Genomic DNA, 21669 nt, shown 5'->3' on the forward strand with positions numbered 1-21669 from the left:
CCTCCGCAGTGTTTGTGAGATCTCCTCGCTCCCCTCCGCAGAGGAACATTTCGTTTATGGCACTTTTGCTCATTATTAGACCTGCCCCAGGGATTGCCCTGTTTACAAAAGCTAAAGCTGGCAGCTCTTCAGGTGACACTTTCTCATCTGATCTTCTTGAGAGAAAATGAATACGATTTGGAAAATCAACATTCCTAACTCCCACGTGCGGTGATTAATGTCCTTCCAACTGAAACACTCTCACATACACCAGCCCAGCAATGTTTACAATAGAGTGTCGTAAGAAATTTAAACCTTTCCGCACCTGAGTTTCTGCTAAAACTGTGAACGGAAATGCAAATATGTAAACGACGATATGTTGTTTACGTCGTGATTGTATAGTTTTTAATCTAATGAACCTAATAGTTGGTTTATATCGTGAGTCGATGGCCGTCCCTTTCCAGCTTCCTAGTTTGATAGTCGGTGTATCTGTACATTCTCGTCAGAGCATGGTTCTGTATAGGTCAACAGGTGTAATATCTGAAGACGTTTTGCAGTCCAAATGGTGAAAAACCGTGATTCACGTTGTCCTCCTTTGTTATAGAGTCTACTGAAGAGTAGTGCTGATCGACATGTATCCCTGTCCGCTTCCAGGTGGCCATCCTGGTCCCCTTCCGGAACCGCCACGAGCACCTCCCCATCTTGCTGCGGCACCTCATCCCCGTACTGCAACGCCAGCGGCTCCAGTTTGCCTTCTATGTTATTGAGCAGGTGCGCCGCAATTCTCCCGCCGTTCCCTACAGGACATCCAGAGGAAGCAACCTAGCAACCTACTGATCTGTCCCACCTAGGAAGCACAGGATATAAGGCAGGGTGCATCCTAGAAGAGGTGCCAGTCTGTCCCAGGCCGTTAACGAAAACACACAGACACACCCGCACAATTACAGACGTTCATTCAGATGAACTGTACATGTGAGCATGCTCCATGTAGCTGGGCAGGAGCTGAGGCTGGACAGGAAAGAAGAACCATGGAGCTGTGAGGAGACAGTACTGTTGACTCATGGTAGTGCACACCCACCCACCTAAAGACCCAAATTACATCACATTGATCGACCTGCCCATGTGATCATTGACCGCAGCTTATCGGGACTTCGCTTGAATGTCTGGGTTTGAGGGTTGAAGAGTGTAACAGTGACCGGGTGTTGTCATTCTCCTGAGTCGATCTGACAAGACAGCAACGCCCACAGATTACGCAAGAGTGTTTCATCATTCCCAAGGGAGTGGCTGCCTCTGGAAACCTAACTGGTGAAATTCCAAAAACCCACACACACGCACACACTCTGGAACCGCTTGTCCTAAGCAGGGTCGCAGAAAGCCAGAGCCTAACCCGGCAACACAGGGCACAAGGAGGAGGGGACACACCCAGGATGGGACGCTAGTCCGTCATAAGGTACCCCAAGCGGGACTCGAACCCCAGACCCACCAGAGAGCAGGCCCCGCCCAAACCTGCTGCCCCACCGCACCCACATCATCTGTTTCTTCTTGAGCTGCCGTTCAATGACAGTTTGACAATCTGTTGACCATCTGTGGGAGAGGACCTGCCGCTGACTCCCCCCAACATGTGTGTTTCTGTGCGTGTTGTCTGTAGGCAGGCAATGAGCCTTTCAACCGTGCCATGCTCTTCAACGTGGGCTTCCGGGAGGCCATGAAGGACATGGATTGGGACTGCATGATCTTCCACGACGTAGACCACATACTGGAGAATGACCGCAACTACTATGGCTGCGGGAAGATGCCACGACACTTTGCTGTGAAGCTCAACAAGTACTCGTACACGTGAGTGTGACAGGGCGGTGGCCTCCTCTGACAGCGCACTCCTACAATGTCAATGTTTATGGCGTTGTTCCTCTCAACAACATAACCTGTTCCTGCAGTTGGTCGTTCATAAAACTTTGTGTTTTCACAGGAAGACAGATTTTAATATGTATAATTTTCAGTAATTACCATTATGGCACTGGATCCACTCCTTACAATTTACAGTAATATGGTATGTCATGTCATGAAACGGCATTTACTGAACTATACCGCCTATACTCTTCTATACTTATTATACTGATATAAGTATTAAGTAGAAGGGGGCGCGGTGGCGCAGTGGCGCAGTGGGTTGGACCGGGTCCTGCTCTCCAGTGGGTCTGGGGTTCGAGTCCCACTTGGGGTGCCCTGCGATGGACTGGCGTCCAGTCCTGGGTGTGTCCCCTCCCCTTCCAGCCTTACGCCCTGAGTTGCCGGGTTAGGCTCCGGTTCCCCACGACCCTGTATGGGACAAGCGGTTCGAAAAAAAAGAGTATTAAGTATTGTAGCTTTTTCTTTCCATGAGCAGTAATTCTGTATTTCTTTTGGCACCTGTAGGCTGCCGTACAACGAGTTCTTCGGTGGGGTCAGCGGACTCACCGTGCAGCAGTTCCGTAGGATAAATGGCTTTCCAAATGCCTTTTGGGGTTGGGGTGGTGAAGACGATGACCTCTGGAACAGGTGAGAAAACCCAACAGTTGGTCCATTTCGATCCCTCCCCTTCGCTGAATACACTCGGCGAGATCCTTAATCCAACAGGGAACATTCAGCGCGCTCCTGATATTTTCCCAGCAGTACAAGCCTTAGGTCAGGAAAACCAGTCTGTTAATCCTTTGCATAGCATGTTCTTTACTAGTGTGATCTTTCACCCTTATAACTGTGGGTCACTTCTGAGCTGTGCATGACTCTGTATTGTTCCTGCAGTCTGGGTTTCATTGTGTTTTTAAGAACCTGTTGGGCTGCATTTTGTGCCACAGGAGGCCCAATCTCGTGCTTTCTGTATCTGACTCTAATGGTTTCACTGCTAAGTGTACCGCTCGTGGTCCCCTGCCCAGCAGTTCTCGTCTCCTGCTCCTGGGCGTGGCCTAATCACCGGTGTGATTTCTCTCCCCTCCAACAGGGTGCAGTTTGCCGGGTACAGTGTGAGCCGGCCGCCAGGGGACATAGGCCGCTATATGTCCATCCCCCACCATCACCGTGGAGAGGTGCAGTTCCTGGGCAGGTAGGTGTCCTCGAGCTGCGCACAGGGTCACTGACATCCACCTTTGGCAGACCGCATCACCCAACTTTCTCTGTTTCCATGACAACAGGTACCGACTTCTTCGGCGGTCCAAGGAGAGGCAGGATGTGGATGGACTTAACAATCTAAATTACGCCCCCCGCGTGACACGCAACCCCCTCTACACTAACATCACCGTCCACCTGACTAGGGAGCTGGCGCCAGTGGCTGACTACTGACTTGGCCCTCTGACTCGGCTGAAGGCAAGCGGCCAAAAGTGCTGAACAGTCGACGACCACAGTTCTAGGAACAATCATCTTCCAAAAGTCTCATCACCTCTTTAAGGGAAGCTGGTTATCTTTTCTTGAAGGTGACAAATCGTCGATACATCAGCGAAAACAAGGATTCAACATGATGCTTAATTTGCTGTGGACTTTAGATGTTAGTTTTGTCGGGTGTTCTTCTGCTACTGATCAGTATGTGTCACTCATCGCTTCTGACTCTGCAGCAGAACCCTGGTTTGGGGTTACACCAAGAGGCTTCACCTGGCGCCTTTTACACGTTCGCCTGCTACGTCCATTCATGGCTTCCGCTCAGTGGAGAGTTCGGCTTCCTTTCAGTTAAGCGCACCATATTCAGCGGCTGGTGGCCTGAGGCCACTTCCTCACGTAAAACGTCACCGTTCCGAGAAGTCGCTTAATAAGGGCCAAAAAAAACAAGAAAAAAGACACAATTAACAATGCACGTGAGTAATGCATGCAAGCAAACCTCAAGCTGTTTGTTCAGTCTAGTGGAAATCCACCGGGACATTCGCAGACGCACCTGGGGAGGAGACCAGGACGACCTCTGCACCCCCCTAACCCCTTCTCGCAGCCTCCCCTTCAGTTCCACACCAGGTTGTTATGGCAGTGCAGTTCCTGCCATCCCACATGGCGGGAGGACCTATGCTCAGGTGATACACCACTTTTGCGATGAGTATCTCTAGTGACCAGCGAGCAATGTCAAGAACACAGAATCCACTGAAGGCTTCCTCTGTTTGGAGGTCATGAATGGCCCTACTGTTGGGCGTTCTGACATAATGCAGAGGCTCATTAAAGTCTCCCTGCTGAAAGGGGGCTGGTGACCCTGGAACACTGTACTGGGAGGATATTGCAAACCCAAGCCCCGTGGTGAGGTGATTACCGCACAACACGGAAGAGTGCCCCCGACCAACCCCAGCCAACTGGACTCGCCCACGAGACCAACGCAGAACTGTGGGCAGGTCTTCCTGTATCTGGGGAGCTCTCCAACCACCTTGCAAATCTCACCTGTGTGCACATAGAAACTGATGACCTATGAGGCGCCTCTCTGCCCGATGACATGTGAACAGAAACCAGCGTGCGGTACGGCACGATGTCTGTCCCGCGTACTCATTCTCCTCAAAAAACGTACTGGTTAGATGATAACCCTCTGTTGTAACAGTCAGTACTCCAGCCACCCCGTAATCACTGTCTACATTTGTGTCTCAGTGCGTTCTTGGCCGTTTCCCTCCTTTTTCCAGTAGCTTTGAATAGCAAGGAAGTCTCAGCCCGACTGGGTCGATCAAAATTGGTTTTTTCGGGTCATCAAAAATATGACAGCGCAATCGTGAAAAGTTGGACAGACTTTACACAGAGTTGCCTACACCCACTGTGTTTACGGTGTGTTTTTCCGTCCGTCTTCTAAGCGGTATCGGCGGTCTCCGTCACCCGTGGGAGACAAATACTAAAAAGCAACGCAGCGAACCCGTTTCGCACAGGCCCCGTCACGTTATTACAGAGCTGTGAGTCGAACACGATTTCGTTTTAATTTACCGTTTTTAAACTTTTTCCTTTTTTTCTGCAGAATCAAGAAAAGAAGGTTTTCTTTATTTATTTAGCTTTGGTGAATGACAGATTACCTTGTAACTGTGTACACTTTAGTGAGAAAAAGTGATGAGCAGAACAGTCAAAGCAATTTTAACTGTTGTCCCGCATTTCTTTGTCTAATGTTAACATTGTTTACATCTGAACTTGCATGCACCCAAAGTAGATTGTTAGCATTAGTTGCACAGCTGCTGCAAGTCCCGTTGCGGTGGTAGTTAGTGGAGTCACCGGACGCCGGGCGCATTTTTTCCCGGCCAGCCCGTTGCACTCCGCTCTCCGACCGCTGGTCCCACTGCAAGAGACACAGTTTGTGCATTTTTAAACGTAAAGTTGAGGATATATCCTACGGAATTAAATGTGCTCCGCTAATATGTGTAGAATATGTACGTCTGTGTGTGTGGTGTTGTCTCTTTTTAATTTTTTAAAAATTTTTCACGTGACACGCTCCCTACCCCACCCCCTTCCCCGTGGAGGTTTTTTTTTTTTTTTTTCTTTCGTGATGATTACGGTAAAAGACTATACAGTTGAATTCCTTATTCACTTCACGAACAATACACAAGCCTTGATTATCCATTACTTGAGGTTTTATTTGGGAGTAGACAGGATTTGGCTTACCGTATTTGTTCTTCTTGTTGTGGAGGCTGGCCTCCAGTTATTTTTATTTATTTGTTTTTTTTTTTCTTTTTTTTTCGGTTTTTGCGGTGGTTAAAATTGAGTCGGAGGAGTGCAGCTAAAATACAGCGGTCGTCTGAATTCGCACTGAACTTTTAATCCTTGAATAGGTAGAACCCCAGAGCGACGTAGAGCCAGCTCCTGTGAAACCCAGGGAGGGAAAGAGCTCGTCGGGACGTCCTCAAGTCTTCGAGTCGTGAGCCTTTTCCCAGCTAGCCCTGCTTCACGTTGTCTTAAAAGTGGTGCTCTTCTCAAAAACCTCGCTTCGGTTAAGTTATGCTGTGCTGCTCTGGGCCACATCGGTGGATGATTGGAGGCGTCCTGCTCCGTCGTTCGTTTAACGCCCTCCGGTTGGAAGCGCACGCTGGCGTTGCACAGCCAGTCATAAAGGAGGCGCTTACTGCCTCTCGCCGACTGTTGTAGGGGAAAAAAGTGTAACTGGGCTGAAGCAGGGGCCGTGGTGTCGGCGTTGGGGAACGGCCCAAGAAGTGACCTTGGATCAGTTTTAGCTTTTTAATTTTTAATTATTGTTATTTTTTTTGTAAAGATTAAAGATCAGTTTTGTTTTATTGAGCTGATCCTGGATTAATGCATGGAAGCGTAGCCTGCCCTAAGCCTGCGAACGAACGCTGTCCGCGGGTCCCTGTGCGTCCAGGTTCCGTTCTATAAGAGCCATGATCAAATTTTTCCTCAAGCAGCTCAAATGAAGGAGAAGTCTCCTGAGAAGCTGCCCGCCTTAAATCTATAATTTATTTTAATGTTTTCATGCATTGTTTTTTTTTTTTTGTATAAACGGATCTATTTAAATTAAATGTGTATCTGTAAATGTCTGCTCTTACATATCGTGTTGTGTGTTTAAATGGTCATCAGTACAAGAAATTCAGTCAGATAGGTTTTCTTTTTTTTTGCTCATTGGTTCGGTGCCATTAAACTTGCAGCATCAGACAGACAGAAAGACGCCGCGGTACCTGATGCTTTCGCTCAGGTGGGCTTTGCGTCCTTTCGGTTTTGTCAGTCTGCACTGGCAGCCTTTTCTTGATCAGCGTTTCAGTTTACATCGCTTCCCAGGCTCAGAATCCCCCGGACGTGACGGATGTTTCAGACTCCTGAAAGTCCTTCCGCTCTCTGAACGAGGCAGGTGTGAAGTGCTTCTGGGAATCTGGAAAACAGCTGCATCAAAGTATTTGCTTAATAATCCCCCTTTTAGTTGTTCTTTTTTCTTTTTTTCTTTTTAACTTTCACTGCCAGGCCGTAAAAGCTCCACGGGGAACCCTCCGCCCAGAGGACCGCTGGAGCCAAAAACGGCCCTAGAAGGCTGTCGATGTCAGCATAGTTCTTGTAGATGCACATTACCGTGCCGCTGCACGATACCCTTATCGCAGCTGCTCGATACGCCCCGTCTTCAGAAGAGCCCCCATCGCTGTCATTCTCAGACGGGGGGGAGGACGACCTGCTCCGTCAGCACTGGGGAGAATCCTAGTCTTTCCTTCGAGAAGTCACAACCGCAGTGGTACAATAGGAAGCGACTCTGTTCGCTGAGACAGAGGACACATAGCGAGTGGCTCCCGATCGCAATAGAACGTGTCTTGTGATGAGGTTTTACATCCTTTGTGATTGTAGGTTGGTTCAAACTGGCCTCCAGAACATCAAGCCATTACTCATAAATATACTGTATGTGAACTTCATGCCAGTGTTACATGTTTTTGCATATACCCACCGGCATCATGTTAATTTCGAAAATTAGTCTGGTGTCTTTTTTTTTTAAATCATTGTTATTACTGAAATGCACCAATAAAATTCGAAAAAGCATTGTTTTGCACATTGATGTCTACTTCTGTTTGGTGTGAGTGAATCTGTGATGTAACTCGATAAGGGTTCTTAAATTATTTTTTCCTTTCCGCTCGGCCTCAGTGGGACACCCAACAGACTGTGACATGATGCCGTAAATATCTTCAAGTCTACGAGTCCCGAAAGTCTACAAGCTTTAGTTGTCACAGTGTGGGGCGGCAGGTGGCAGAGTGGTTTGCGTTGTTGCCCAGTAGTTGAAGATCTTGGATTTGAATCCCATCCCCGCTGTAGTAGACGTGATCAAGACCCTTACCCTGATTTTCTCCAATAAAAATTCCCCAGCTGCATAAATCGGTTCATTAGCGCGAGCAGCTTCATGTACAAAGGTGGCACTGCATGTTGCTTTGGAGAAAGTGTGAGCTGAATGAGTGTATGCAAGTGCCCAAGTGCCTTAACCATCCTTGAACAGGCATACATGTAATAACTGCAGGAATGATACAGGGAAATGTGTGAGATCTCCCCAAGACGTTAGCGCTTAACTCTGACATGTCTGTTTTTCAGCTCTCAAATCTCGATCAAAAAGAAAAAGACTCGCATAGTGTAGCAGCGCCACGCCGGAAAGCTCTGTCACACAGCCAGAGCCCAAACAACGAGGGTTTGTTTGCTCCAGGCGAGATGAGCGGCTGCCCATTTTCCCCACGGATCACGTTCAATTTTTTTGCAGAGCCATTTCCTGATGGTGTCGGGTTTCATCTCCGTAACGCAGCGAGGGGGCGAGGATGGCGGGTCAGGGGCGGCAAGGAGGATGCAGATAAGATGGCATATTGCTGTGAGGAAATGGCAGTACTCAGTGTGTGCGCACACACATGCACACACACACACGCGCGCACACACACACGGCTCTGCGTGCTCCGCTGTGCCTCTGTGGATCAGGTGATCCCAGCAACCACAGATGACCATCACAAGTCAGCACTGTATCCAAAGCCTTCCAGTGTGTGCACATGTACACTGTCCACAGATACATCCAGGAAGTGTGGCATCCAGCAGCAGCGATTGCTTTATTTACATTTATTTATTTAGCAGACGCCTTCCTCCAAAGCGACTTCCAACGAACTCTATGTAGCGTTACCAGCCCACACACCTTATTCACCAAGGTGACTTACACTGCTAGATACACTACTTACACTGGGTCACTCATCCATACATCAGTAAAACACACTCTCTCTGTCACTTACACACTATGGGTGAACCTAAACAGCATGTCTTTGGCCTGTGGGAGGAAACAAGAGCACCTGGAGGAAACCCATGTGGAGAACACGCAATCTCCACACAGCCTGAGTGGGGATTGAACCCATGTCCTCTCACACCACCCAGGCGCTGTGAGACAGCAGCACGACTCGCTGTGCCACCGTGACACCCATATTATTCCTTGCAAGGACACTGGACGCTTAGTCATGTGACCACATCCGTACCCACATTACTTCTGATTGCATTAATGTCACATGATATGATTCAGCTGCTCTTTGGTGACTCGGTGACACTTGGTACTGTACTGTGGTGCAGAGAATGGGAAGCGGGTGCCCTCCTTATTCACAGCAAAACAGCTCAGCACACACTTTCTGTGCTGCAGTCTCTTCTCCATAGGCCTGGTTACTGGAGTGCACTGGAACAGCAGTAGTGCAGGTATTATAATAATAATAATAATAATAATAATAATAGAAATGTGTAATAATAATATAATTATACATATAATAAAAATATTAATATGTAATAATAATATTACATATCTAGTGCAACAATACAGGCACATGACAAGGTTGTAGAAGAAAATATCCGGCTTCACTCGCACTCTGTGATTTACACACAGTTCTGAGAAGGTGGAGCTGCCAAACTACTTACACCATTTGGAGTCGTTTACTTGAGTGGTTTGACAAAAGCAATTAAATCACGCGTCTCAGTAGGCTTTCAGCTGCAATTAAACTTCGTTGTGGTCTATGCGTAAAAGGCTGGATCCATTCTGAATGGAGGAAGTCTGATTAAAATTGTTCTGCGGTGAGCGAACGACTCAGAAAAAAACCACATATTCTCTGTAACTCCCTTTTCGATAAGAATAAACTGTGGCACATAAATGAAGGTCCATGGTTATATGTCATATGGCTTTTGCTGTTAATGCTGCTGTTCAGATAGTTTATTTGCTCTTGCTATAACTATATATACTCTATGTATATATATATATAGCCATGATAATATAATCTAATATACAAATAAATTTAATATAATTATATATATTATGGGGGCGCGGTGGCGCAGTGGGTTGGACCGGGTTCTGCTCTTCAGTTGGTCTGGGGTTTGAGTCCCGCTTGGGGTGCCTTGCGACGGACTGGCGTCCCGTCCTGGGTGTGTCCCCTCCACCTCCGGCCTTATGCCCTGTGTTGCCGGGTTAGGCTCCGGTTCCCCGCGACCCCGTATGGGACGAGCGGTTCAGAAAATGTGTGTGTGTGTATATATATTATAAATAATATATATTCAGCATTATCTGACACATCTAGTGTTGAATTATTCTAATTTGTATTGTGATTTGTTACTCTGAGTTAACGGAGCGTCAAGGTGGTTATAATAAAACACTGGCATTCAATAATTTATCAAAAATTAATATTGCACTTTAATTAATGCATCTCTTCATCGACATGTGGAACACCATGCTTACACCACTGCAAAAGACATGTCAAATAAGGAAAACAGTTAAAAAATAAAATTCACTTTGTCACTCCTAAATATGATCCATCTATTGTACTTCTGTCACCTGGTGGCCATATATGGAACTTGAACACTATTAATCTGAATTGTTCTATCACACCTAAAACACTGTGCTACCTTCTGATATTTTAGTGAAGTCAGCTACCGTTTAAAGAAGTCAAACAAGTAAGAAGGAAAACACTTTACATTTTAACCAACATTTTTTGACAGTAAAAAAAAAAAATGTATACAATAGATTAGCACCTCTGATGTTGGCATACAGTATCCCGGAAAGAAAAGAAATCATACAAAAAAGTAGAATCGACTCGCCAGTAGAAACCCGTAGCAGCTTATTAGTGTCTGAAATCATTTGCTTTGCTTTATTATTTTACAGACGCCTCTAACACTTAACAATGCAGTCACCTTTCCTTCATATAAGTTAAAAAAGTCAGTTAAACTCAATAGAAAACATGGGAACAAATAAACCGATGGAAGGAAATGCCCCTTTACAGTGACACGTCAACAAAATCACGGTAATCTACATGGCCGAAAGTGTTCGCGTGTCTCTGCGGCAAGAGCTACTGGTCTCCCCGGCGGTCTGACTTGCTCAAGCACTCCTGAAGGCCGTCTCTCAGCTCAGCCAGCTGGCGCGTGTGGCTCGACAGGGTCCCGTTCAGCCGCGAGAGGTAGCTGTCCGAGTACCTCTCCAGCTCCCCGCGGATCCTCTCCAGGTCGTCGGCCAGCTCCCCGAGGGTGCCGCACTGGCCCTCCACCTGCGTCACCCGGCTGTCCACCTCCTCCACTTCCTTCCGGACGCCCAGCGCCGCGCTACGGCAGCCCTGCAGCTCCCCGGCGAGCCGGCGGCCCAGGCTCTGCAGCTCCCCCTTGAGCTGGATGAGGCGGCGCTCGCTGACCCCCAGCTGGGCCGCCTGCCTCCCCACCAGCTGCGTGATGCCCTGCACCTGGCCGGCCAGTCGGCCCTCGCGCCGCTGCCAGGAGGAGTTGGCGTGCGCCACCTCCCGTACGAACAGGTTGACCGAGTCGCGGAGACCCTTCAGCGTGCGGTTCACGGAGTTGACGTTGATCTTCAGCAACGTGATCTCGCCCTGGACCGAGCCGTCCGCCTCGTCCTGCTCCAGCCGGGTCAGAAGCCCCCGGAGGGTGCTGTTGATCACGTCCAGCTGCTCCGAGTGGGCGTCTAGCCTCCCCCACACCTTCTTCTCCAGGTCCTTGCACTCCTCCACCTCGGCGTGGATCTCGCCCACCTCCTCTCCGGGGCTCGGGGAGCAGGACGAGGTGCACAGGAGCTCCAGATCGGTCAGCTGCTTCTGGACCCCGTCCAGGCCCGTCTCCACCCTCCTCCGCACCGTCTCGATTTCCGTCTCCAGCGCCGGCACCACCTGCCCCTCCAGCACGGTCGGCGCCGTGGCGTTACTCAGCTCCTCCACAGCCACAAATAGCCGGTCCTCCAGCACTTTCAGCTTCTCGTCCAGCAGGACCTTGCAGGAACACGCGCCCCTCTCCGAGGCGTTTACCCTGCCCTCGAAGTCGTCCATCCGGCCTTCCAGCACGTTCTCCACGTGGACACTCTGCTCGCTGAGCGCTGTCTGGAACTGCCTCTGGGACTCTGTCAGGCTCTTCACAGACTCCTCTAGATGGAGCACCCTCTGCGTGAGGCCCATAACCTCACCGCAGCAGCTCTCAGTCAACGTCAGGCCCTGGATCTGGGCCTGCAGGTTTCCCAGCTCCTTCCTGATGCCCGTCTCTCTGCCATCCAGGGACTGTTGCATCTGCTCCTGACCGCTTAACTGCTCCCGGTGGCAGTGCTGCTGCACCTGCCCCATGCGCTCCTCGCAGTGCTTCTCCACGCCCGTCATCCGCTTCTCAAAGCCTTCCAGGATCTCGGCTCGCACGCCAGCCAGTCGGGTGTCCAGCAGCTCCTCCAGGACATTCCGGGAGCCCCCGGGTACCGGGTGTCCGCCCAGGTCCTCCATCAGCTGCTTGAGCTGGCCGTCATGGCTCAACACCATGCCTTGTATCTCATCCAGCATGTCGCTCTTCCCTCGGAGCTCATTCTTGACCTCCGTTACCCTCCCGACCAGGTCGCCGAAGCTTGGGAAGCCCTCCCCGCCTTCGAGACCATCAGGCGTGCCGTCGGGGATGACGCCAAATCCCACGGAGGAGTCGGTCAGCCGGGGCGCAGTGTTCAGCAGCGTTCCCAGCATCCTGTTGGTGTCCTCACGCAGGGACTGGCGCAGCCGCTCCTCCAAGCCAGACACCAGACCACTGAGTGTGTCCAGGCGCTGAGACAGACTCCGCAGGTCCTCCTCCATGCGGTCCAAACGCTCACCGGTCACACCGACCAACTTGTGGGCTGGAAGGAAAGAGGAGGAAGGACATTAGAATCAAGAAGCACAGATGCCTTTCAGTGTTTATGTTTTCGTTCCCATTAGTCTCTTTCAGTCACTATTTTATTTTAATTTTGTGGTTATCATATTCTTGTTTTTCTAGATAATATTCTATTCATATTTTTCAATTGAAATTTTCCCAGGAATCCGGAAAACAGTGAATGAATTCACTGTCTTCGCTACTCCGAGCTGACGTTTTTCTATCCAAAGCAAAATGTAACGGTTATAATTATTTACCTATATAAACAGCTGGGTAATTTACTGGAGTAATTTAGAGTAAGTGCCCTGCTCAAGGGTACTACAGCCAGAGGTAGGGATTGAACATCCAGCCTTTGAAACCAACACCAGTAGCTGTAACCACTGCACTACCAGGTGTCCCTAATTACTCCGATGCATTAATAATGAATTTACCCGGTACCCTAATAATTAATTTGCTGTTATCATCTCCAAACTCCTTAAATGTATATTTCTCATCAGAACCTCATTTTCTTTGTCATAGTGTGTAACTATAGATTTATACGAAAAAAGAGAAAATTGACGAACGGGTGCATATCTCCCATACTATACAGTTAAATAGAATTCAGATCCTACCATAACTGGATTTCATATTTCCAGTAGGCAGGTAGCCAGCGGGGATGGACTTGTGGTCCGGCGGGCCGGCAGGAAAGGGCTTCCCAGGCTCTAAGTGGCCACTGGGCAGCAACGTCTGGTCTGGGTGCACTCTGGGATGGCCGTGGGGGTAGCCTTTGAAAGGCGGCCGTGGCAGGGAACCTTTGAACGGGGGCATCATCATGTCTGGGAGCGAAGTGGGCCCCTCGATGCATCCTTCTCCCGAATGTCCAGGGCAGCATCGCCACTCGAGCTCAGTGATCGTTTTGTAGCCCACTTTGTACTTGGGCTTGTAGAAGGTCCTGTAGCTGCACGATGGGAGGAGACGGACAGATTACTGCACCGCAGAGCATCTGCATGAATATCTAGTCAAACATTTGTCTTGGGCTTCAACTATAGCTGAGAGTTTGGTTGTTATTTGGATTTGCTTGACTTTCTTTGACAAAATACGAGATTTTTCTGTACCTGTGAATATTTCACCCCACCTCTCATGTTTGACGTATTTTTTGCATAGATTCCACGCTGAAATTGAAATAGTTTGGACTATCGTGTGATCGGGGGGGCGAGATGGAGCAGCAGGTTTGGCCGGGTCCCGCTCTCTGGCGGGTCTAGGATTCGAGTCCCGCTTGGGGTGCCTTGTGATGGACTGGTGTCCCGTCCTGGGTGTGTCCCCTCCCCCTCCAGCCTTGCGCCCTGTGTTGATGAGTTAGGCTCCAGTTTCCCGCAACCTCACTGAGGACAAGCGCTTTCAGACAGTGTGTGTATTATGTAGTCTTATTTTTTACAGTTAAAAAAATGTAAAAGTGATAAGCAAAAAAGGCGTTTTTGTCCAGAACATGTGCCGGCATTCGCTCCTGCCAAATCCGCCTACTGAAGGGCTGGCAGCGCTGGAGCTGCAGAACTAGTGCTGCTTATGCTCTTTTCTTGCTCCACTTCAACACTTAAATGCTTAATCACACAAGCCATTACCCTGATTTAATGTAGCTGACCACGCTCAACATAGTGAATGATTAGCTTTTCACGCAGGCCAACAAAGTGCGCAGCTCTGCCTGCCTGCAGCCGTGGGGCTGGAACTCGAGACGCTGCGCTGCACTGCCGCTGTTGGCCGCTAGAGGTCAGTAAGCGGCTGTATGAGGACTGCTGGTGCTGTAACGTTGTACTCTGCTATTTGAGCTTATTTCATTTTTGGGTGGGGACATTGTTCATTGCCATTTTGCTTGTTTATTCCCTAATGTGCTGAACCTTGACTCACTGTGAACTTTTGTTTAACATAATAATAAAAAATATATATTTTTTCTTCCCAAGGGGTGTGCGGTGGGTTCAGCCGGTGCCAACTGTGTGGCGGGTCTGGGGTTCGAGCCCTGCGTGGGGTGCCTTGCGACAGACTATGATCCGTCCTGGATGTGTCCCTTGCTCCCTGTGTTACTCGGGACAAGCAGTTTGATGGATGGATTTTTTTTCTCTTTTTACAACTTACATGACAGCAGGGCACTTCTGTCCCCATGAACACTTGTTATATTCCGCTTTGACATACGTGGCTGTTCCATCTTGCATCGTACATGAGATGTTCTTCTGGACCACGTAAGCGCAATAGTTCCTGTGAAAAGTAGGAAAACTACAGTTCATGAAAGTCCCACGTTAAAAGGTCAAGCCAACGGGCCCTGTTTGTCGATGTCCGTCGCAAGCACGGTACACACTACTTTACACTTTACTTTACATCATCCTTTAACTTAATATGGAATGTTGAACCACATGGTATAGAAACCATATTTTGAATTTTTTTTTTTTTGTTCTAGGTGCAAAACCAATTACTGTAAATGTAACATGTTTCTTCACTAATCATAGTAAAGCAAACAGTTAAACAACATTTGTAGCATCACATAGATAGAAAAAAAACCAGAGTGGCTGACCACTGTAAAAGTAAGCAATTTTTATGTTAATGTCACTTACCACTTATCATTAACATCTGCACCTAGCATGTAATCAGTTCTGGGGAATGACTGCAGCCAGATCCATTGGAATCAGATATTTCAGGCCAGGTGTAGACACGAAATCTGATTTTGATCCGAATTTGATGAGTTCTTGTCCACCGTCTGAGGATGCATTTATTAGACAGCTCTGGCTAGTCTACATACATTGGCCTCAGCTACTCCATGCATGAACGTCCAGCCTACTGTCAACTCCTGTGGAAACCTGCTGCACCAGGCTGCCTGCTATAACACTGTCTTCACTGCCATACATCTTCAAATCGCCTTCTTCTGCAGCTTCACTCTAAGTAATGTGTTGAGAGTCCAAGGCATAGAGTCTGGTGGAAGGTATTGCATGCGGGATGCGGCATCATTGGCATCAAGGCTCCGAATGTGACATTTGATCAAATAGGGTACATACAGTATGTCAGTATAAGGTGTAGCCAGGCTGGCCCATGATGGTCAGTGATGCAATACTTCTGATAGTGCTGTGATAAGCTGGACTTGATCTGAAAATGCAATCTTCGATGCCAATGAAGAAATGGCCTAGGAATTAAACTTTTGTCCAAAACATTAGTCTATCTGAACTCTTTGTAACTAGGTATTAAAAGACATATAATACATACATACACACACCCGCTTGTCCCATACAGGGTCGCGGGGAACCGGAGCCTACCTGGTAACACAGGGCATAAGGCCAGAGGAGGAGGGGACACACCCAGGACGGGACACCAGTCCGTCGCAAGGCACCCCAAGCGGGACTCAAACCCCAGACCCACCGGAGAGCAGGACTGTGGTCCAACCCACTGCGCCACCGCACCCCCCAGACATATAATACCTAACTTAAATTCCATGTCAACAACGTTCAGACTTTTCAAAAGATGCTGGATTAAAACTGTCTCCATCACTTAAATTTTACAGATTCATTAATCTCTTAGTACAAGTCGCTGAAATTTACTGATATGGTGGAAACTCTGAATATCACACAGCGCAACAGCCAAGGCTTTGAAATGCAGGTTGTGGTATTCATTCTGAAGTAAAATACGTGGTTCAGTATGATCCGAATCCGAACTGAATAAGGCCATTCAGCCGGCACCTTCTTTTCTTGAGCAAGTAATATAGATACAAGAGAAATGGCCTGATTGTTTCTGACAAAGCTTGTTTCATTCTGGTCTTTGGAGACGTTTCATGGTTATAAATTATCCAGGATGTGGCTTTGCGGTGTGCATGAGAGCAGCCGTCCCAGGGGTACGATGGGGGATACACAGCAGGCCCGATACGCTGGGGTCCGAGTCATTTCAGAGGCCCTTTCTTGGAAAAGAGCCAAAAGTACTCCTGCCCCCTTACCAAGTCGAAGTTCAAGCTTAAATGAGCCTCAGACAAGCACTTTCATTCTAAAACATCATTTGCATGCAGGATCTCAGATAACTATAAAGAGTCTTGGTGAGCATCCATTTGTTATAACAATCTTGACTTATTTCTCTGTAATTCCTCCGAATCACAAGCGGTTTAAAAAAATCACACAATAAAACTAAGGAGGACATTAGCGCGGCAGTTCCCTTGTCATAAAAGTGAATTTATTCCCGGTGCATAAAAAACATTTAGAACCTGCTGTCGGTTCAATTTGTGACCTGTGTGGCTACTTTTTTTTTAAGTACGGCACAAACGCAGGCCATGTTGTCATCATAGGAATGTCTCTCAGGTTGCGTTGGGTTCAGCTGAGGCGCACGAGAAAGTGCCGGAAGATTTCTTTTTCATGTGCACATCTGGGGAAATTGAATAGCATTCGTATTTCGACAAAACCCCCCGAAGCAAAAACATGAGAAGAATTCTCCCGCACGTCCCCCGGCCGGTTCCACATTTATTGCACACATTGCTTAGAAGACCCTTTCATTTCACGAAATGCTGTTCTCGGAGTTTCGTGAGGGGTTCCTTCTCTGAGCTCTGACCACATGTCCTTTTTGTGCTCCGCTGCGACACCACCTAGGGCCCCGCTCAGCCACGCGATCGCCTTCGCTGAGCCTCGGCGATGCGGTTGCAAAGGGATGGCACGTTACACGCAAGTAGATGAGAGGTGGCATGCTGAGACCTGCCCGGTGCCTTTTTGAAACCGCGGACCAGCGCCGAGCTCCGGCCGAAGAACCGTGGAACGCGCAGTTAGACGAGGGGGTCTTCCTTCGGATGCAAGCAGTTTCTGATGTCACCTCTGAAAGTCCATAAAGGTTCGTAACACGTGCCCCAAGTTCCATCGCCTTCTTTACACCGGGCTTTTGCCGGACTGAGCCGTGATCTGTCTGGCGAGTCTCGGTCCATCGAAGGACACGCCGCAATCTGCGCTTCTCGGTCCGCGCGAAAACGTTTGCGTTTTTCGAAGCGAATCGCTTCTTTGGCACGCCTTGCGCCGCACTGTAAATATTTCTAGGATAATGTTACTGCTCCCAAATCCTCCCAAACGTTTCCCCCGAGTAAGAGAGAATTCCCTTTAAGGTCCCCATATGGTTCCCTTCATCAAGTATTATTGCACGACCCCCCCAACCACCTCCGTCCCTGCTTTTCTACACATTTTTCTACGAACTGTAAACCTAGACTCCCAGGCAATACACAAATGCCATCGCTTCACCTGCAGCCATGGGAAAGTGGCTATAATCTGACCTGCTGGATTTATTACTGTGGGGGTGGTGAAGGGGGGTCAGCTGAGTAAAATCCCTAATGCCGGTGCTTTCTCTCCAGCCCCAGTGAACCAAACCCATTTTTAACGTTTGCCAGGTTTGAACAGCCCCGGCACATCAGAATAATGAGCACCGCACCTGCGGCCGCTAATGCGATTCGCACAAGAGAAGGCACCCGAGAACAGCGCTCCTCTTATACGCTGCTGCCTTCAACATGTGTACGGCCGCTTGGAGGTTTGTTTTCAGACTCAGCTAGAAAATACTTTGTCAGCTCGCGGGCCCTCGTCTTTACGTCCTCGGCGTGGAGCCGAGCAGCCCTGCAGGTACGGAAGGAACGCGTTTCCAGGACGGTAGCCAACTGAAAGTCATGGGGCAAGATGCCCTTATTAAAAGCAAGAAACTACCGGAGTGTTCAGCAGCTTTGGGTCAAGGTCATGACCGGAGGTTCTAGACGGAAACGCTGGTGGTATGGAGGTACGCTCCCCTATCTCTGCGAACGACGCAAACCGATACGTGGCTCAAGCCTCAGCACTAATTATCGCTCTCAAAGCGAACAACCGAGTGAATCACCAAGGACACCAGTGCTGAGATAATACTTTTCATACAGTGCTTAGAGACTGAATAGTCATCATGTAGCCCGACGCATTCCATTTCCTGCCTGAACAGGAGAGAGACGGAGAACTTTTGCATGTTAGGGCATCCTGGAATAGGGCATCCTGGGCTGTGACCAGCGAGCTCCCTAGTTACCCCACACCTCGGAGTGAACACGCCGCTAGCGATGCGGCACCTCTCGGCTCGTCCGAGCGCTATCAAGGAGCCGCTCCTGTGAGCAGTGGCGGTTAGCAGCTCCTTTGACAGCGTCCCGTGTTTTCAGATCGGTTCTTTTTCGTTTTTATCGAGCAGGGAGCTTTGAGGCGGGGGATGAAATAACTCGTGCTTGTCTCTCCCAGCGAGCTTCCCTCCTTGATCTCGTCCCACGCCTCTGGGCCTGACGCTGTGAGGGTTGCACAAATGCGTGTAACCGGTTTGCAACCGCAGCGGCGGGGGAACAAAGCTGTGCAGATGTAATAAAGGAACGGAGAGCCGTGGGGTGCAGCCCAAAGGAAGCACCGGCAGGAAAGTGCCGTACGAAAAAACCACCCTGCTCATCCGTCACTGCGTATTCATCTTCTGTAGCACCGATGTGATCGCATCACCCATTCAGCTCCTATTAAGACATCAACTTTGCACTGTGGCTGCATGACAATGTTGAGCAAATTCTTTTGTATCTATCATATTAGAAATGTTCAATGTGCATTTTTTTTTTTGAAACACATATATGAAACCGGGTGTGCAGCTATTTATAACACAGTAAACTCTGTGTAATAGTTGCTAGAGGCTATGTTGGAAATAAGATGAAGCAGTGCAGTTCACTTCAGTGTCCCACTGCCGCTACGAGAGCTCGACCCCTTCAGGAACGAGGTGGCTAGAAAATGGGGTCCGGGACCACCCCGGTGAATGCACAAGGGTCCAACAGGAGGCGCTATGGGGCTCATTCCTGCTCCCACCGGGGAGCCCGCTGGGCTTTTCCCATGCAGCTCTGGGCGTCCTTTGTGAGCTTTGTCTGGAACGTCATTCCCAATGAGGACGAAGCCACAATGAGCACGCCGCAGGACACGGCTCGGCCAATGATGGGGACCGACCGTCGGATCATACGCTCCACTGCAAACGAGCAAAAAACAAAAATAGGTACAATGCTTCTTGGAAAGGGAAGAGGATTTGATGATGAATGTGAGACTTACAATAAAAAAACAAAACTGTTTGGCTTCATTTGGAAGGATTCCCTCTGAAGTGTGTAAGATTTGTTTAGTCACAAAGTTCTAACAGTCTGAGCCCAATCCATCAATAGCGAAGCAAAATACACCTATTTTCGCACATTCTGCACTTTATGAAGTACCTGGAAAAGAGTTCTCAGAAGCTGTCATAGAGTGCATGCAATCTACAGCATCTGAGAGCATCACGAGAAAGTCTTTACAGGTACACTTCGCGCACCCTTGGTGTTTTGTTTTTTCTATGTTATTTTTAAGATCCGGCTTCAGTATCTGACACCACAGTATGGGACAATCTTCTATTTTTGGGCCTCGAACCAGAAACGAACCACGTGCATGCCCCTGGCTGGACGGAGGTAAGCCTGTGGCATTCTATTTAAACCACAGAGGGAGGCCGGCGTGCAACAGAACGCAACAGAGATGCCTTTAACAGAGACACTCTTCCAGCACTGTGGAAAACTGCGTAAAACTGATCGCGTCCTGGGGCAGCCTCTTCGTTGGGGTGTTCGGGTGCCACATAGAAGGTCAGAGCCGCCAGTGAAAGGGCACCCGTCACTTGATCTTTTCCATTTGACCAATTTTGGCCATTTTGCACGGAACTGCCTTTCGCATAAACCGCAGACGGTATGAACTTCTCCACTACAGGAGCACGGTGAATGTGTGTGTCTGGAGGAGAGGTCCTTGGTCCCACCGTTGCGGGAAGGCGTACGGGAGCTCTGCTCGGCCTGCAGTGCTCCCGTTCGCCCGCCGCCCTCGCCCGTCCTCCCCCGACGTGACCGGGTTTCTGAAGAGCAGCAGGTAGCCGAGGCAGCTGTCCACAGCGATAGAGCTCCAAGAGGAAGCCGAGCAAAAGGAAGGGGGACTGGAGGCTGCCGAGCGGCGGCGAGCGTGCCCGGGATCCGGAAAATGGCCGCTTCCTCCCAGCCCTTCTCTCTCGTTTTCTTTGGACCCTCAGGATGGCCTCGTAAAATGCGACCGGACAGGAGCTCAGGAACTCGGACGTCAGGGGTTCGCTTTAGCCGACACCACAGCTCTGCCAGCAGCTCCGCGATACGAGCAACTGTGGGCTGAGAGCAGCTGTTAATAATAACACGGAGCTCAGTGATCTCAGGCTGCCCTACTTGTCTATAGTGAACAATTGCTTTGCCCGTGGCCCAGGTAGACTCTCACGATTTGACCTTTTGGACATTCTGGACACCATTTTCATGGCTGCAGCTTAAATTCACCAAAAGAGTTGAAGCACCTTTGTCAAGGGTGTCACAGCAGTGTCCCCCAGGAAATTACGTCTTCAATCACTGAGGTCTCGTGTTCTCCACAGTCCCGAGCGACACCTCTAGGAGCTCTTTCTACCGCAAATGACCTTGTCTTACACATCTCCCCTTACACAGACAAGACCTAAAACCAAATGGCCATGAGCACAGCTAAAGTGCTGAAGAAGCTGTTGTGCACATGCATAGTCACCCTCTTGTTGATTCACACACAGCATTTTCCTGCGATCTCTGCCAGGGCAGCTGCAGAGTTCCTGTGTGACGGTCAACTTTGGAGCCACGAAAGGAGTCTCTAAGTTCTACTGAAGTGTGAAAAAGCAGATATGGAAGTTCAGACTTCAGCGCACCTAAATGCACATACATAGACCCAACATTATAATGCTTTCATTTGAGTCGGAACCTTTTTTAACTTTGAAAAACCAAGTTCGGTTGAAAGGATGGCAGGATGTTCGTAACAAGTAAGGAAGCAGCCAGATGACAGCAGGAATATAGAAAGCAACTTTTCAGTACAGTAGCAGTGTTAGTCCAAGGGGTGCTGGGGGTACTCACTTGTGCCTACTCATGGGCTTCCCAGGAGTGTAGTGGGGACTGACTCCAGACTTGTACAGGTTGTATCTGTATGGGCTGCCATAGAAAGTTCCTTTGGCATCAGCCGGAAACGAAAGCAATCCAATGATGACAGTCTGAAGAGCCACCTGAGAGAGGAGTGACTTCATCTTGAGTTCCCCGTCACCAACCTCAGCAAAAAAAAGCTTTGCGCTCAAACCAAGCAAGTTACATCAAAAGAAGATGAGCTGTATTTTAAGCTCCTG

At 49.0% G+C, this 21669-nt stretch overlaps 2 protein-coding genes across 2 annotated transcripts in view; one reads left to right on the forward strand and one right to left on the reverse strand.

The window, feature by feature from the left end:
* The window catches only part of b4galt5 (UDP-Gal:betaGlcNAc beta 1,4- galactosyltransferase, polypeptide 5), a 28807-nt gene extending 23426 nt beyond the window's left edge, over positions 1–5381 (forward strand). The window contains exons 5-9 of the mRNA XM_018756739.2: positions 634–750; positions 1628–1815; positions 2389–2511; positions 2951–3052; positions 3141–5381. Of these exons, the coding sequence (XP_018612255.1) occupies positions 634–750; positions 1628–1815; positions 2389–2511; positions 2951–3052; positions 3141–3288 (678 nt within the window). The 3' untranslated portion in view covers positions 3289–5381. The remainder of the gene's footprint in view (positions 1–633; positions 751–1627; positions 1816–2388; positions 2512–2950; positions 3053–3140) is intronic.
* Positions 5382–10206: 4825 nt separating this feature from the next.
* Positions 10207–14781, reverse strand: emilin3b (elastin microfibril interfacer 3b). Its single transcript, XM_029249698.1, has 3 exons — positions 14623–14781; positions 13128–13453; positions 10207–12502 (listed from the first exon to the last, which is right to left on the reverse strand). The coding sequence occupies exons 1-3, from the start codon at positions 14769–14771 to the stop codon at positions 10707–10709; spliced, it is 2271 nt and encodes a 756-aa protein (XP_029105531.1). The 5' UTR covers positions 14772–14781; the 3' UTR covers positions 10207–10706.
* Between the last annotated feature and the right edge of the window lie 6888 nt (positions 14782–21669).

Source organism: Scleropages formosus, chromosome 2, assembly GCF_900964775.1.
Source record: "Scleropages formosus chromosome 2, fSclFor1.1, whole genome shotgun sequence".
NCBI lineage: Eukaryota > Metazoa > Chordata > Actinopteri > Osteoglossiformes > Osteoglossidae > Scleropages > Scleropages formosus.